Source organism: Chrysemys picta, chromosome 4 (assembly GCF_011386835.1).
Source record: "Chrysemys picta bellii isolate R12L10 chromosome 4, ASM1138683v2, whole genome shotgun sequence".
NCBI lineage: Eukaryota > Metazoa > Chordata > Testudines > Emydidae > Chrysemys > Chrysemys picta.
In genome coordinates, this window is record NC_088794.1 from 21,691,015 (window position 1) to 21,709,524 (window position 18,510).

General features: G+C 47.2%; 1 protein-coding gene across 3 annotated transcripts in view; it reads left to right on the plus strand.

The window, feature by feature from the left end:
• The window catches only part of CCND3 (cyclin D3), a 69,056-nt gene that overhangs the window by 24,798 nt on the left and 25,748 nt on the right, over window positions 1–18,510 (plus strand). Inside the window, exons 2-3 of one of the 3 annotated variants that reach the window (XM_065591599.1) lie at window positions 1,157–6,192; window positions 7,155–14,415. The exons of the other annotated variants lie outside the window; for them this stretch is intronic. Coding sequence (XP_065447671.1) covers window positions 5,646–6,192; window positions 7,155–7,759 — 1,152 coding nt within the window. The 5' untranslated portion in view covers window positions 1,157–5,645 and the 3' untranslated portion in view covers window positions 7,760–14,415. Of the gene's footprint in view, window positions 1–1,156; window positions 6,193–7,154; window positions 14,416–18,510 lie in introns of those variants that run through there. 3 annotated transcript variants of the gene reach the window in all.

Consider the following 18,510-nt stretch of genomic DNA (forward strand, 5'->3'; position numbering starts at 1 on the left):
AATGCTAGCAGGGCTATGTTAGGGTGACCAGATGTCCCGATTTTATAGGGACAGTCCCGATTTTTGGGTCTTTTTCTTATATAGGCTCCTATTACCCCCCACCCCAGTCCCGATTTTTCACACTTGCTGTCTGGTCACCCTAGGCTATGTCTCCTCCAAGTGGGAATTATAGCTGCAAGTGTAGACATACCCTAACTCCCTGAGCATCCCCTTCTCTGGTTGCTTTCTGCTGCTCTTTATAGGGGAATCAGCTCCTCCATACTCAGCTGGTTCTACCATACACACCCCATTGCATATATAGTGGGCAGGCCTAATAGGATCAGGTTGGCTGGCAAAGGGGCAGGCCACTCCATTACACTGATAATTTAATATGAATCATAAGTTTATTCATCACACAATACATATCAGTAGCACCTTTCATAGAATATCAGGGTTGGAAGGGACCTCAGAAGATCATCTAGTCTAACGCTGCTCAAAGCAGGACTAATCCCCAGACAGATTTTTGCCCCAGATCCCTAAATGCCCCCCTCAAGGATTGAGCTCATAACCCTGCGTTTAGCAGGCCAATGCTCAAACCACTGAGCTATCCCTCCCCTTCACCAAAGACATTCCAGTTATGAAAGTTCTTTGGCTAACTGACTATGGAGTGAGTGCAAAGAGCCAGCTCACAGCCTATGCACTGCTTAAGCTCAAGTTGGAGGACTGAAGTGATGGTGGTGCATAGGCGTTGTGATGACTTTTTGCAGGGGTGGGTTTCACCCTGTATGAAGCCTCATTTGTTAATATACTGTCATGCAGACGTGCAAGATAAGTAGCACATTTGTGAGTGGTAATGCATTACATTTCAGCTCTGCAGTGCTAGGGGCTTAGTTCCAAGGCACAAGCCATCTTGTGAACGTGCTAATTTTCACAGGCAAGCCAGTCACCTAGTTCACATGCAACTTTGATTGCTCGGCCACCTTTGAAGATGCAGCCAGCCACAAGGGCCTCTTGCCCTTTGCAGTGAGTATAAAGCCATCCTTACAGTGAGGGCCCTGCCTGTGCCTCGCAGGCGAGGCTCCCTGGGCGTTATGAAGCAGAGCGCCAGATGCCGATTGAAGCACTATCTGTCACTGTCAACATGAAGTTGTTTTTTTTTTCTTTCTTCTTTCAAAAGGAGATAGATTCTAAGAACCCGGACAACAAACTGCAGGCGGGGAAGTTGGAGCACAAAAGGACCTTTTACTTATCTCTGACCTTTCTGGCATGGACGTGTGTCGCAGGGCGTCCTCTGAGAGCTCCGATAATGCAGAAGCTGGGATGCATTGATTAGGCTTTGAAACTTCAGGCCACCATCTGCAAAGATCTCCTAAAGACCCACACAGGAGTAATTAAAAAAAGAACCGGCGAGGGAAAGAGAGGGCCAAATGCAAAGCTCTAGTAAAAGGACATTGCACAGGGGGGCTGTGCATTACTGTGGGCGGAATCCAGGGCGTGGGTCACAGACATGGCTTTTCTGTCACTGCTACTAGGGCAGGGGTAGGCAACCTATGGCACGGGTGCCGAAGGCGGCACGCGAGCTGGTTTTCAGTGGCACTCACACTGCCCGGGTCCTGGCCACCGGTCTGGGGGGGGCTCTGCATTTTAATTTAATTTTAAATGAAGCTTCTTAAACATTTTAAAAACCTTATTTACTTTACATACAACAATAGTTTAGTTATATTTTATAGACTTATAGAAAGAGACCTTCTAAAAACGTTAAAATGTATTACTGGCACGTGAAACCTTAAATTAGAATGAATCAATGAAGACTCGGCACACCACTTCTGAAAGGTTGCCGACCCCTGTACTATAGGGTCATAGCAGCATCTGCAGCCCCTGCAAGTTTCCAATGTAAGTATCTGTGTAATTTGTTGAGCTACGGAAAAAGCGGTTGCAGATCTGACAGTGTGCAGCGGGCATCGGGGGTTGTCTCTCTGAGCAGCCTGTAGCATCTTGTCTTCTTCCATATCTACACATCAGAATTGTGCCTGCTAGTTCATCTGGATTTCAGCCCTTGTGCATATGCAGGTGCTGTGTACTTAACAACCCATTCCCTGACCACTGTATCCATGCTATGACTTAGGAAAACCTGATGTCAGAGAGCTAGAGATAGAGAAGGTATGTTTGTGTCCAGCAGGCTCAATACAAAATCCCCTTTAAATTCATCACAGCCAAATCCTGTCTCTTCTGTACCACAAGGGACAGTATGTGGCACAGAGATAAACAAAGAGACAGAGCAACAGATGGAATGTTTCTATTTTATTTTTAGGTAGAAAAATAAAACCCCTTCCCAGGGTCTTTGGAGAAAAACATCCTCTCTGAAGTTTTCTTGTTTTGCTGAGGGTTTTTTTGCACATGCTGTTTCCAGCTGTTGTTGAGGGATGGGCGGAGTCAGTGAAGGATCCTCTTTACAGATGTGAAGTTTGCTTGTAGCCCCACCCTGCCAGTTTGTCAAGTTGCAGTTTCAGTAGCCATGCAATGAGAGTGAGCTGAGGTCAGCTGAGGTGTGGCACTCGATTGTTATCTTTGTGGGGGTTGCAGGATTTTTTTTTCCCTTGGCTTGTTTTTTCTTCCCTTTAGGCTTCAGTGACCCAGCTCTGATTTCCTTTTATACTCGTTAATTGCAGTAACCCTCAGCCCCACACCTCACATGGTAATGAGCATTTTCTTTATCACTGAAATCAATCTCTTAGGGTGTGTCTCAGAAGACACAGGCCTGGTCTAAACTAAAAAAGTTTTACTGGATGACTATGTTGATGAAGGGTGTGGCTTTTTTGCTGGCATAGTTATGCTGGTAAAAGCCCTAGTGTGGATGCAGTTGTACTGGTACAAGGTGCTTTATACTGGGATATCTTCACTGAATCGTGAATAAGGTATACCAGTATAAGCCTTTGCATACCAGTATAACTGCATCCATAGGGAAGTTTTGCCATGTTAACTATGCCGGCAAAACTTTTAAGTGTAGACAAGGTCAGAGGTTCTGTTCCCAGCTCTGCCACTGACCTGCTGTGTGACCTTGGCCAAGTCACTTCCCCTCTCTGTGCTTCAGTCTCTCCTCTGATCCTCCTCTATGTTGTCTATTTAGACTGTCAGCTCTTCAGGGCAGAGTCTTACTGTGCCTGTGTACAGCATCTAATACAATGGGGCCATGAGTGTGGTTGGGGCCTTTAGGTACCATTGTAATACAAATAATAATAATAACTTATACTGATTATTTATTAATTACTAGTTTACTTTCCACATGTCTTATCTGAGCCATTCCATAGCAGGATATCGTTTTCATGGATAATTATTAGATCTTCTTGACCTGACTCGGTATTGATTGATATGGTTCGATGAGATGAGAATCAATAATACTTTGAATTTTGGCTTTTATCTGAGGATTTTAAAACACTTGTAGCATCTTAGAGTGTTTTATCATAGAATCATAGAATATCAGGGTTGGAAGGGACTTCAGGAGGTCATCTAGTCCAACCCCCTGCTCAAAGCAGGACCAATCCCCAACTAAATCATCCTAGCCAGGGCTTTGTCAAGCCTGACCTTAAAGACCTCTAAGGAAGGAGATTCCACCACCTCCCTAGGTAACCCATTCCAGTGCTTCACCACCCTCCTAGTGAAAAAGTTTTTCCTAATATCCAACCTAAACCTCCCCCACTGCAACTTGAGACCATTGCTCCTTGTTCTGTCATCTGGTACCACTTAGAACAGTCTAGATCCATCCTCTTTGGAACCCCCTTTCAGGTCGTTGAAAGCAGCTATCAAAACCCCCCTCAGTCTTCTCTTCTGCAGACTAAACAATCCCAGTTCCCTCAGCCTCTCCTCATAAGTCATGTGCTTCAGACCCCTAATCATTTTTGTTGCCCTCCGCTGGACTCTTTCCAATGTTTCCACATCCTTCTTGTACTGTGGGGCCCCACAGTACTCCAAATGAGGCCTCACCAGTGTCGAATAGAGGAGAATGACCACGTCCCTCGATCTGCTGGCAATGCCCCTACTTATACAGCCCAAAATGCCGTTAGCCTTCTTGGCAACAAGGGCACACTGTCAACTCATATCCAGCTTCTCATCCACTGTAACCCCTAGGTCCTTTTCTGCAGCACTGCTGCTAAGCCATTCGGTCCCTAGTCTGTAGCAGTGCATGGGATTCTTCCATCCTAAGTGCAGGACTCTGCACTTGTCCTTGATGAACCTCATCAGATTTCTTTGGGCCCAATCCTCTAATTTGTCTAGGTCCCTCTGTATCCTGTATCCTCCAGCGTATCTACCACTCCTCCCAGTTTATTGTCATCTGCAAACTTGCTGAGGGTGCAGTCCATGCATCCTCCAGATCATTAATGAAGATATTGAACAAAACTGGCCCCAGGACTGACCCTTGGGGCACTCCGCTTGATACCAGCTGCCAACTAGACATGGAGCCATTGATCACTACCCATTAAGCCCGACACTCTAGCCAGCTTTCTATCCACCTTATAGTCCATTCATCCAGCCCATACTTCTTTAACTTGCCGGCAAGAATACTGTGGGAGACCGTATCAAAAGCTTTGCTAAAGTCAAGGAATAACACGTCCACTGCTTTCCCCTCATCCACAGAGCCAGTTATCTCATGATAGAAGGCAATTAGGTTAGTCAGGCATGACTTGCCCTTGGTGAATCCATGCTGACTGTTCCTGATCACTTTCCTCTCTTCTAAGTGCTTCAGAATTGATTCCTTGAGGACCTGCTCCATGATTTTTCCAAGGACTGAAGTGAGGCTGACTGGCCTGTAGTTCCCCAGATCCTCCTTCTTCCCTTTTTTAAAGCTGGGTACTACATTAGCCTTTTTCCAGTCATCCGGGACCTCCCCCGATCGCCATGAGTTTTCAAAGATAATGGCCAATGGCTCTGCAATCACATCCGCCAACTCCTTTAGCACCCTCAGATGCAGCGCATCCGGCCCCATGGACTTGTGCTCGTCCAGCTTTTCTAAATAGTTCTGAACCACTTCTTTCTCCACAGAGGGCTGGTCACCTCCTCCCCATGCTGTGCTGCCCAGTGCAGTAGTCTGGGAGTTGACCTTTTGCCTCGTGAAGACAGAGGCAAGAAAAGCACTGAGTACATTAGCTTTTTCCACATCCTCTGTCACTAGGTTGCCTCCGTCATTCAGTAAGGGGCCCACACTTTCCTTGACCTTCTTTTTGTTGCTAACATACCTGAAGAAACCCTTCTTCTTACTCTTAACATCTCTTGCTAGCTGCAACTCCAAGGCCTGGTCTACACTATGAGTTTAATTCGAATTTAGCAGCATTAAATCGAATTAACCCTGCACCCGTCCACACAACGAAGCCATTTATTTCTAAATAAAGGGCTCTTAAAATCGATTTCTGAACTCCTCCCCGACGAGCGGAATGGAGCTGAAATCGATATTGTCATTTTGAATTAGGGTTAGTGTGGCCGCAATTCGATGGTATTGGCCTCCGGGAGCTGTCCCACAGTGCATCATTGTGACCGCTCTGGACAGCAATCTGAACTCGGATGCACTGGCCAGGTAGACAGGAAAAGCCCCGCGAACATTTGAATTTTATTTCCTGTTTGCCCAGCACAGGACAGCACAGGTGACCACAGAGAGCTCATCAGCACAGGTAACCATGCAGGCCGATAATCGAAAAAGAGCACTAGCATGGACTGTACGGGAGGTACTGGATCTGATCGCTATATGGGGAGAGGATTCAGTGCTAGCAGAACTTCGTTCGAAAAGACGAAATGCCAAAACTTTTGAAAAAATCTCCAAGGGCATGATGGAGAGAGGCCACAATAGGGACTCAGAGCAGTGCCGCATGAAAGTCAAGGAGCTCAGACAAGCCTATCAGAAAACAAAGGAGGCAAACGGTCGCTCCGGGTCAGAGCCGCAGACATGCTGCTTCTGCGCTGAGCTGCATGCAATTCTAGAGGGGACCGCAACCACTACCCCACTTCTGACCGTGGATTCCGAGGCGGGGGTAATCTCATCAGCTACAACTGAGGATTCTGCAGACAGGGAAGAGAAGGAGGAGGAGGAGGAGGACGAGCTTGCGGAGAGCACACAGCACTCCGTTCTCCCCAACAGCCAGGAACTTTTTCTCAGCCTGAGTGAAGTACCCTGCCAAGCCTCCCAAGCCAGTACCCAAGACCATGACCCCATGGAAGGGACCTCAGGTGAGTTTACCTTTTAAAATATAAAACATGGTTTAAAAGCAAGCGTTTTTTAATGATTAATTTGCCCTGAGGACTTGGGATGCATTCGCGGCCAGTACAGCTACTGGAAGAGTCTGTTAACGTGTCTGGGGATGGAGCGGAAATCCTCCAGGGACATCTTCATGAAGCTCTCCTGGAGGTACTCCAAAAGCCTTTGCAGAAGGTTTCTGGGCAGTGCAGCCTTATTCCATCCTCCATGGTGGGACACTTGACCACGCCATGCTAGTAGCAAGTAATCTGGTATCATTGCATGACAAAGCCTGGCAGCGTATGGTCCCGGTGTTTGCTGGCATTCAAGCAACATCCGTTCTTTATCTCACTGTGTAATCCTCAGGAGAGTGATATTGCTCATGATAACCTGGTTGAAATACGGTAATTTAATTAAGGGGACAGAGCTGGCCCTTCCTACTGGGCTGTTTGCCTGTGGCTGAAAAGAAATCCTTCCCTGTAGTAAGCCAAGCGCGGGGGGGGGGAAGGGGTGGTTTGGCGCTGAGCTTTTCACGTGTGGCTAGCAGGGATCTTCCCTGATACCAGCCACACAGTGGGGGGAGGGATAAAGCGATCATCCCAGAGAATTGGATGGGGGGGGGGCATTAGTTTGTTTTCTGCTGCTGCAGGTTAACAGGAAAACCGCAGCACTCAACGGGCTTTGCTTGGTATGTGGGAAAGGAGGGCGCAGAAGCCGAAAGACAATGGCTTACCATGGCCGCATGCAACCCGAATTCTGTTGCCCGGACCTGTGTCTGTAATCTCTAACAGCAAAGCCACAGGCACTCAATATTATGCAAAATGCGACCTTGCACAGAAATCACATGTGCTATGTAATGTGAATAGTGTTGTTCACCGTGAAAGAGTATAAGCATTGTTCTGTAAAATGTATCTTTTTAAATACTTCTCTCCCTTTTTTCCCTCCCTCCCTCCAGCAGCTGCAAATTTTTCAAGCCTCCCTCCTCCGTCCCGAAGGCTATCTCAGATAAGGCGTCGGAAAAAGAGGACACGAGACGAGATGTTCGCGGAAATCATGGAATCCACCCGCAATGAAAAAGCTCATCTGAATGAGTGGAAGGACACGGTATCAAAGTACAGGAAAGATGCCAGTGAACGTGAGGACAGGAGGGACCAATGTGAGGACATGAGGGACCAACGTGAGGAGAGGAGAGACGCTCGAGATGAGAGGTGGCAGCAGGAAGATAAGAAGAGGCAGGATGCATCGCTGGGGCTGTTGCATGAGCAAACAGACATGCTCCAGCGTCTGGTGGAGCTTCAGGAACGGCAGCAGGATCACAGACTGCCGCTGCAGCCCCTGTATAACCACCCTCCCCCATCACCATGTTCCATAGCGTCCTCACCCAGATGTGTAAGAACACGGTGGGGAGGCTCCGTGCACCCTCCCATTCCACCCCAGTGGACAGCCCAAGCAAAAGGCTGTCATTATTTTAATGTTTTTTTAGTGGCCTTTTCCTTCCCTCCGATCCTCCTCCCAAATCCCACCCGGGCTACCTTGTCAGTTCTCTCCCTCTTTTTATAATCAATTAATAAAGAATACATGATTTTTAAATGATAGTGACTTTATTTCCTTTGAAAGCAAGCTGTGATCGAAGGTGGAGGGTGGGTTGCTTACAGAGAATGAATGGGGCGGGTTTTCATCAAGGAGAAACAAACAGAACTTTCACACGGTAGCCTGACCAGTCATGAAACTGGTTTTCAAAGCTTCTCTGATGCGCCGTGCTTCCTGGTGTGCTCTTCTAATCGCCCGGGTGTCTGGCTGCGCGTAATCAGCAGCCAGGCGATTTGCCTCAGCCTCCCACCCCGCCATAAAGATCTCCCCCTTACTTTCACAGAGATTGTGGAGCACACAGCAAGCAGCAATAACAGTGGGGATATTGGTTTGACTGAGGTCTGAGCAAGTCAGTAATGTGCGCCAGCGACCTTTTAAACGGCCAAATGCACATTCTACCACCATTCTGCACTTGCTCAGCCTGTAGTTGAACAGCTCCTGACTACTGTCCAGGCTGCCTGTGTATGGCTTCATGAGCCATGGCATTAAGGGGTAGGCTGGGTCCCCACGGATAACTATAGGCATTTCAAATCCCCAACGGTTATTTTCTGGTCTGGGAAATAAGTCCCTTGCTGCAGCCGTTTAAACAGAGTAGTGTTCCTGAAGAAGCGAGCGTCATGAACCCTTCCAGGCCAGCCCACGTTGATGTTGGTGAAACGTCCCTTGTGATCCACCAGTGCTTGCAGCACCATTGAAAAGTACCCCTTGCAGTTTATGTACTGGGTACCCTGGTGCTCCAGTGCCAAGATAGGGATATGGGTTCCATCTATCGCCCCACCACAGTTAGGGAATCCCATTGCAGCAAAGCCATCCACTATGACCTGCACATTTCCCAGAGTCACTACCTTTCATAGCAGCAGCTCAGTGATTGCTTTGGCTACTTGCATGACAGCAGCCCCCACAGTAGATTTGCCCACTCCAAATTGATTCCCGACTGTCCGGTAGCTGTCTGGCATTGCAAGCTTCCACAGGGCTATCGCCACTCACTTCTCAACTGTAAGGGCTGCTCTCATCTTGGTATTCTGGCGCTTCAGGGCATGGGAAAGCAAGTCACAAAGTTCCATGAAAGTGCCCTTACGCATGCAAAAATTTCGCAGCCACTGGGAATCATCCCACACCTGCAACACTATCCGGTCCCACCAGTCTGTGCTTGTTTCCCGGGCCCAGAATCGGCGTTCCACAGATAGAACCTGCCCCATCAACAACATGATCTCCAAAGCGCCGGGGCCCGCGGTTTGAGAGAATTCTGTGTCCATGTCCATGTCCTCATCACTCTTGTCGCCGCCCTGCCGTCGCCACCTCCTCCTTGCCTCGTTTTTCTGGTCCTGGTTCAGCATAAACTGCATGATAATGCGCGAGGTGTTTACAATGTTCATGACTACTGTCTTGAGCTGAGTGGGCTCCAGGCTTGCCATGGTATGGCATCTGCAGTGTTCACCCAGGAAAAAAGGCGCGAAACGGTTGTTTGCCGTTGCTTTCATGGAGGGAGGGGTGAGGCTGTACCCAGAACCACCTGCGACAATGTTTTTTGCCCCATCAGGCACTGGCTCTTAACCCAGAATTCCAATGGGCGAGGGAGACTGCGGGAACTATGGGATAGCTATAGGATAACTACCCACAGTGCAACTCTCCAGAAATTGATGCTAGCCCTGGTACATGGACGCACACCGCCGAATTAATGTGCTTAGTGTGGCCGCATACATTCGACTGTATACAATCTGTTTCCAAAATTCGAATTCTGTAAATTCGGATTAATCCCATAGTGTAGACATACCCCAAGTGTGATTTGGCCTTCCTGATTTCACTCCTGCATGCTTGAGCAATAGTTTAACATATTAATTAATGCACACACAACCCTCCTGTGAGGTATGTACATATTAATCAGACAGATGGGGTAAGTGACTGCAATATGATTGGCTGGAACGCCATTGAGTTACACAAATTCGCCTTGGTACAAGTGAGAGCAACTCATTGACTTCAGTGGAGATGTGTCTGCTTCCCGAGAGCTGAATTTTCACCATTACCGCCATTTTATATATGGTAAACTGAGGCATGCAGTGGTTACGTGACCTGCCCTAGGCTACAGAACAAGTCTTCAGAAGAACTGGGAAAAGAACCCAGGAGTCCTGACTCCTAGTTTCTTCCTCTAACCACTAACCAACACTTCTTCCTTCTTCTATTTTGGACATAGATAATTCTACTCTTGGAAATATTATTTATCAAGCAGTTTCAGTGCTTCTTGTTCTCCCACTAGGAGGTTTGCTAAAGGAATTAGAAGTGTAGGAGTTGGGTCAGACCCGCAGTCCATCCAGTCCAATATCCTGTATCTGGCAGTGTCCAGTACCAGATGCTTCAGAGGAAGGTGTAAGAATCCCGCAATAAGTACCATGAGATAATTAGCCCCCCACATGAGCGCTCATCCTGATTTCTAATAGTTGGAGATTGGGTTAGCTCTGAAGCATGAGGTTTAATATCCCTTCTATACTGCTTATAATTCAATAATGATAACTCTGGATATTCTTGATATCCATATAAAGTGACCTATGTCCCTTTATTAATCTTGCTTAGAAATTGCATCATTTGGCTTCATAGGCTTGAAAGGAAGTGGCAGGAATCAGGGCTGGCTTTTCACTGTCAAATATGCAATGTAGTTGTAGCCATGTTAGTCACAGACATAATCTGTTGTTCTTTTGGGAAAGAACGTCCAGAATCTCCGTATGGGACCCCGTGGAAGCTGCCTTTGGAATTCGGACAATAAAATTATTTTATTGGACCACTCTATGTTGAATGGTCTCTTAGAATATGGGCTAACTACTTATGCTAAACAATCTGTTCCACCTTGCATTTAGCTGTGATGCTCAGAGTACTGTTCCCAGTTCTGAGGAAGAGCTCTGTGTAAGCTTGAAAGCTTGTCTTTCTTTCCAACAGCAGTTGGACCAATAGAAGAGATTACCTCACTCACTTTGTCTCTCCACTGTCAAATATGTAAAGGTCATGTTTAGGCTTATGCACTGAGAATGACTAGGTGGGAGTATTATTGCAATGAAATAGGAAATGGAAAACATTGCCCATTTACTGCGTTCGTTCTCATTGGGAAGCCTTTACGACCTGCCCAGACCCAGCAGTTTGCTCATAATGCCCAGATCTACCTTTCTTTTCCTACAAACTCCAGCAAAATGGGGCTTCTGCAGAATAGAATGGCACTTGAGGGCCCAATCCTGCTTCCACTGAAGTTCGTTAGGAGTTTTGCTCCGATGGAAGCAAGATCAAGGCCTTGTGTCTTTAACTCTGCTTGCCCCATTAGCTTGTTAGCTTGATCCTTGCTTCTATATTAGGAAGTGCTCGCGGGCGCTGTACGTACCAGAGGGGATTGATTGACTGACCCTCTCTTCCCCCAAGTAACGAAACATCTGTGTTTTGAACCGGGAGCCAAGTGGTTACTGCACACATGTGTGTGGCTCCTCGGCCACGGAGCGTGACCACAGGAAAAAGGCTCTGTCCAAAATAGCAAGTGAAGCATTGATGCCCTTCAGCAGAGCCAAGTGAGCCAACGGATTTCACCAGGGAGGCCCAGGCCTTGAGGAGGGGGGAGGGTTTTCTAGACTCAGTTTATTGCACAGCAATTGGCTACTGATGCAGAAAGAGTGTTTCCCCACCCGAGTGCAGTAGGAGGGCCTTATTCTCCTGTCGCTTACCCCAGTGCAATTCCATTGTCTTCAGTGGAGCTGCTCCTGATTTACACTGGTGCAGGTGAGAGGAGAGTCAAGCCCAAAGAGCTGAGTTCTGAAAAGCTCCTTGAGCAACAGTCTCCTCAGGAGCCCCCTATCTGGGGGTCACGCCTGCTTCCCGTGTCCCTCTGTGTGCAACGGCCCCTAATCTCCAAAGCAGGGGCACAAAATATTGAAGAAGTGATACAGGTTCGTTGAATGGCTTCTCTATCCATCCTCAAACTGTTTATATCCTCCTTTCCTCTCCTGTCTTTCCTTCCTCCCTGCAACAATCCATAGTGCGTCATCCCTTGGCTAGAAAAGCAAGAAAGGGCCTCGTGTCACTCCATAACTCCAGGGTAGCCGCCTGAGGTGAGGCATGACAACCCTGTAATCCAACCAGTCTCCCCCATTCCAGCTTAGAGCGGTCAGAGACTTGAATCTACCCACTGCCCATCCCCTGCTATTGGCAGCAGGTAATGCAACTGCCATTTCATATAGTAGATTAGGTCACTCAGACTCTTATTCAGAAACTGTCCCCACCTTCTGCATGAGTGGGTTTAAAACCCAGACAGAGGGCAACGCCACTCTCGCCCATACCAGAGAGGCTAGGTTGCTCAGTCTGGAAATCATTCTTGAATGTTTTGAGGCTATTGTAAAACGCAGTCTGGATGCTTGGGGGTTAGTCTCTTCTGCTAAGACTGAAATCATTCTAATGCCTTTGTCCGTCCAAGGATCTGGTCAGGAATCTGGACAAGCTTTTCCATAGATATTACATCCATTACTAAATGATTAGCGCCTCAATTGTTCAGAAGTGTAATAAATAAACATAAAATAAAAATTGTGAACCCACCTCTTCCCCCCTTTGAGAGTTGCTGGATGTTGGGTTCTTTTAAAAACTCTAGCCCTTGGCCTAGCTTCTCTGTTCTACCTTCCGCCTTTTATCTCTCTTCCTCTTTTTACCAGTGTGTGCGTTTGTCTCTCCAATTTTTCTCTATCCGTCCAGGGTTTGGAAGTTAAAATCCTTTGTGGTGCTCCCCAGCTTGACATTTGCACCCAGATCCTTAGTATCAAAGACCCCAGTGCCTCTGACATGCTCGGGGAACCTGGGTGTGGGAAACAAAAATCTCTATTTCTGCTTTCCATCTTGTGGGCCATTCAAACTTCAGCCTGGGAAATGAAAGCTCCCTGCTGGGCCTGGTGGTTCCATTTCCTCATGTCACCTCGCCAGCTGAGCCTCACACGTTGGTTACCAAATGAGTGGAGCAAGGCAATTCATCTCAGCAGTGCGCTGAGTGCTCTGCGGGCTTTTTCTTTCACTCACTACCCATTGCATCTACCCACCCACTCAGTTTCTATCATTTGCCAAAATGAACTGGATAATGTTCTATTCTTTCTCTCCCTTGGGCCATCCCCATGGCTTTGAATTGCTCTGGAGATCTTGGTACTGATTCAGAATCGGACAAGCTCTCCACTCCAATAACATACGTAGGGGCTGATCCATTCAACTCAATGGGCATCTTTCTCCTGACTTCCATGGGCTTTGGATCAAGCCGGCTGGGAGGGAGGGGACACTTTTATTATGACACAAGGCTCCTGGTAGGCCTGAAAAGCACCGACCCTGTGTCCTGCGCTGAGGCTGCGTAGATAACCAGCAGCTCTGATGCTTGTGAAGGGTGGGAGTTCTGTGCTTATCAATGATTCAGGTCTGGACTCGGGCTGGCAAAGAGGACATAGAGCTGAGAGGCTTCCTTACCAGAGCAGCAGGGGGGAGCCAACAACTGTACTTTCCTTTTCAAAATGGTCCCCTTGGCTGAGCTGTAATTTGCCCCATAATGGGAAATTACCTGTATGGAACTAGAGTGACTGCTCCGCAGCTTTACAACCCCATATCAGAGCAACGGAAAATATATGCAAATGATCATTGCCTGGCGTAGGGCATGGAGCAGAGATCTGTGGTACAAACCCAGCATGAGCCCATGAGAACACGTCTGAGCGGGACCCTCCAGTATGATTCTGCCTCTGTCCTGCTCCCTCAGAGCACTGAGCTGTGATTCAGCTGCAGTCTCGCCTGTTCACTGTTGCCTAGTGGTTAGAGCTCTGGAGTGGGCTTCAAGAGACCTGGCTTCTAGTCTGGGCTCTGCGGCCGGGTGTTCTTTGCCTCAGTTTCCCCTTCTGTAAAATGGGGATAATCATACTGACCTCCTTTGGAAAGTGCTATCTAGGAGTGAGGTGTGGTTATTACACTAGCCCAGGGGTGGCCAACCTGAGCCTGAGAAGGAGCCAGAATTTACCAATGAACATTGCCAAAGAGCCACAGTAATAGGTCAGCAGCCCCCACATCCGCTACCCCCCAGTGCCTCCCGCCCATCGGCAGCCTGACCAATCAGCGCCTCCTCCTCCCTCCCCACACCTCCCGCCCGCTGCAATCAGCTGTTTTTCAGTGTGCAGGAGGCTCTGGTGGGGGGGGGGAGGAGCGAGGGCATGGCAGGCTCGGGGGAAGGGGCAGGGGCCTTGGGGGAAGGGTTGAAGTGATGGCAGGACCTGGGGCAGAGCAGGGGGTTGAGCAGTGAGCACCCCACAGCACATTGGAAAGTTAGCATCTGTAGCTCCAGCCTGTGCAAGGAGCCGCATATTAACCTCTGAAGAGCTGCATGCGGCTCCGGAGCCACAGGTTGGCCACCCCTGCACTGGCCTTTTCCCCCTAATACTTCTCTCAGCTGATAATACTGGTGCAGCTTCAGTAGCTGCAGCAATGGTGGGAACCCCACCGTAGACCATTTGCCACTGGATGCCCATGTTTTAACTGCTGTGTTGCCTGGATTTGCTGTGGGCGACGGGCGAGCACTAGCCGACACTCATTTAGGGCTCCCACCATTGCTCCCACTGGTGGAGCTGCATGGGTAGTAACAACAGAGATTTTTACGGGGAAAAAAGCTAATGTACAGCATGAAGTTCCCTAGATGGACACTTATAAAACAAAGCTCCTCTTTGATTATCCTAAATCTTGGAGCGATCTGGTCAGCTGAGCCAAGGAGCCAGCCTGCTGCTCACTACTGCAGATGTTAGCACTTGTTTTGGGGACATGGTCCATCGGTTCATCTTACAAATAAATATACTCTGCTACAAAAATAAATCAAGATCACTCATGCCTATTCACAGGCACCTATTGGTTTGTCAGTTTACAGCGGGAAGGAAACTTGCCTCTTAATTGCTACAGACAATATCCTGCTAGCAGCCCAACCTGCACGTCACAGATCAGTGGATCCGACTCTCCATTGCCCCGGGGTAGTGTGGTCAAATCAGAACAGTAGCATTTTACATCTTCTTTGCACTGGTATAAATCTGGTGTCACTTGACTGAAGTTGTGCATAGATATAAGTGAGGTGTGTGTATACATTCTCAGAGCTTATTTCATTAGCATGTTAATTAATGTAACAGCAGATTTATGTATTGGATTATATGTAATGACAAGAAATTTGCTAATAGAGATGCATATATATTGTCTTTTAGTGTGGATATCTTGGATATTATAATTGAAAGTGATACAATGACGTCTGCCTTTGCAGGGAAGGGCATTCGTCTTATGGAATGTGGTTTAGGGCTTAGCGGAGGGGATTTGCATCAGAAAAGTCCAAGCTTCTAGTCCCACCTATGCCGCTGACTCCTTGTGTGGCCTCGGACAAGTTACTTTGCTTCTCTGTGCCTCAGTTTCCTCCTCTGTAAAATGGGGATATAATACCTACCTTGCAAAGGGTGTAGTGAGACTTAATTCACTAGTGTTTGTAAATCTTTGGATGGAGGGTATTAGAGAAGGGCCCAGTGTTATTCCTCTCCCCTTGATCTATGACAGGGGCTGTGTTTGAGCAGGGAGAGGTGGATGTGTCCCCTCACTTCACAGGGTCAGGATGGATGGGGAAGTGCACAATGAGTATGGGTTGGCAACCTGCTGCAATACAGCAGGGTGACAGCAAAGCTATTGGGTGATCCTTGGGACAGTCCCTTAGGTTTCAGACCTGCAAGTCTGCAGTGCACAGCACTTCCATGTATGCAAAGATGGAGCAGTCACTAACCTCCATTCTGCTAGAGGAACTCAGATATCCTCCACTCCCAGGAAGAAGCTGACATGGGGCTAAATATTGCATTGACTGATACCCTGTAAAACCTCACTAAAATCAATGGGGTGTAAATCAGAGCTAAATCTGGACCCTCCAATTCATACTCTTCCCCTCTAAGAAGCCATTCCAGGGTCAACACAAAATTTTCCCTGTCAGTTAATCTAAGGGTGCACTGAGTGTAGCCAGCAAGCTTAATGTAAAGATTTATTGGCTGGAGGTTGTGGGGTTTGCTTTTAGTTCAGATCCCCGTAGTTGTTCTGTCCAGCCCCTGTTATAAGGGATTAGCAGTCCAGGTGCTGTGCAGCTGGGTGAAAGAAGTAGGCCTCTTTCTTCCCGCCCTGCCCCCCTCGCCTTGCAGCCACTACACACCTACATAGATACACACACACAGAGCCAAATCCACACCCCTTCCCTCCGTGAATAGCACCCACACTAAAAGGCATGGAACCAAATCCAGACCAGATTCTTGGTTTCATCTGAGTCCCACCCACTGACACCAGCTCTGAAACTGGCCCGCAGTTTTCTGCTTCAGAGTAAGGCTCTGAGTCCATTGGGACAGTGAGCAGCAGGGTAGGTTTAAATACAAGCTTTAATTTAAAAATATCATAATGTGTGGGTCTCACAGTGTGGATATTTGCCTGTTTATTTGCCTTTTTCTCTCTTCAACTATTCTTAGCCGTGGTTTATTACTGTGGTACCGTAAGTCCATGATCCTGGTTCTTAGCACATGAGCCTCGGGAAAGGGGACATCCCTGCATCCACTCTCCGGCCTTGCTTTCCTTTGGGTGAAGGGATACATCCTTTGCACACACTGACTCCTACACCCAGCTCTTTTCAAGGCAGAAGTTTGGATCTGAATCTGGGTCAGAACTTTTTGGCTGCTCCCCCCAGTGTCTATAATGGATCAAAACTAAACACTACGACTAACACCTCCAAATCTTAGGAAGGTTCAGATCTAGATCTGGACTCTATGGCTTGGGCCCATCATTGAACTGAACACTTGGGGGCCAATCCTGCCTTCTCCCCCACAGCCACTTCTCCCCTAGCAGTTGAACCAATGAGGTTCTGTCACACAACATTGGGGAGGCAGGATTCCTGTGTTCTGCATTGGGGGAGGGGTTGAGCTCAGCTCTGGGGGCGGCGGGGAGGGGAGCTGGGTACCAAGGGACAGATCTGTAGTTATGTGTAGACTTGCATGGAGGAGGCACGTTGGGGGTGTAGAGTGCCCACCAATCTCCCTAGGCTCTTGTAGAGCAGAACAGCACACAGCCTTGTAATGAGGCAGGGTAGTATTGCCTTAGACTATAAACTGTTTGGGGTAGGGACTTATGAATAAATATTTCAATAATAATTCAGACTCCATTAATTTCTGTCACTTACAGTAGCTCTTTTCATCAGAGGATCTCAAAGCACTTTACAAAGCCAGGTAAATGTCTTTATCCCCATTTTACAGATGGGGAAATCAAGGCACAAAGAGGGGACGTGATTTGTCCATGATCACACAGTAGAGCCAGGAATAGAACCCAGGCGTCATGACCACCAGTTTTTTGCCCTATTGACTGGTGACGCCAATTTGTCAGTGGCTGGATTGGCCAGTCAAGAGGCATTTGCTGGCTTTGCCATGCAAACAGAAATAACGTAGCCAAAAGTCATTAAAAAAAAAAAGATTTAAAACATCTCGGACACAAAATATTGTGTGCAAAGCTTGGGTAGTGTGATCTACTCAGGGTGGGGGAAGGGGAGAAGAAGGAGTGACAAGGGAAGGGTGTGTTAAAAAATATATTTTATATGTAAAATTTACAAGCTCTTTTTTTAATTTGCATGAACTGAACCACAGATAATCCCCTAAAATTAGCTAAATATAATCTCGATTTGGGGGCTTTCCAAGCCTCAGTTTGATTTCTGAAATTGCTTAGTTTCACTCTACTATCTTTCTTTCTTTCCCACTTGAATTTGGTTAGTTTCTAAAAGGCCTGGTTCAGAGACAAAACCAACCATTCACCAGGTGATGCCTGAGTTTGGTACATTTTTGAGTCAATGAAAATGCAATTTAATTTTAGATTATGTTAGGAAAAGGGAAACAAATGCACAGAAACAGCTGCTAAAAATGACAGATGAACAGCTAAAGACAGTACTGATGCTTTTTGTAAAAAGTCAGGTGAAGTGCTGCTTCCAGGTTCATTGGACCAGATCCTCAGCTGGCGTCCATCAGCACAATTTCTGTTGAAGTCGATGACTTCATTTGGAGATACGGGTGCTCAACGTTTCTGAAAATCAGGCCCAACATGCCCCACAATTGAGACACCCAAAATCAGTAGCCATTTTTGGAAATTTTGACCCAAGTGATTTGCACAGGGTCATACAGCCAGTCAGTTGCAAAGCCCCATTACAGGGTAAAAATACAAGACATATGGCTTCCCTCTTCATAAGAGTGGCTACTTCCTATCGCTATTTAGGTCTGTTCTGCAAGCATCCCAAACTATGTGTTTGTATACAGACAGCTTTTGTACTGCTTTAACTATATTGATTTAGAAACTGATATTGCTTGTGTGGACACAGCTAAACCAGTGTAAAGGTGTTATACCGATATAGATTATTCCCAGACTATTATGGTATTAGCACTTGTATACTGATATAACTACATCCACACTGGAATCTGTACCAATATAATTATAATGGGTGTAAAATCACATCCCTGACAGAAATAGTTAAATCAGCTGTGTGTCGACCAGCTCAAAGAGAGAGCTTTCTTCTTCAGAGGGCTTGTTCTACAACATGATGCAGTTAAGGATTGCTGACATTCAGTGTTCTACTGCTCAGCCTGATGATATCACAATGAAATAGTTACTTGTACTCAAAAGTTTGACAAGGTCTGAGGAAATGGAGCATTATGGTT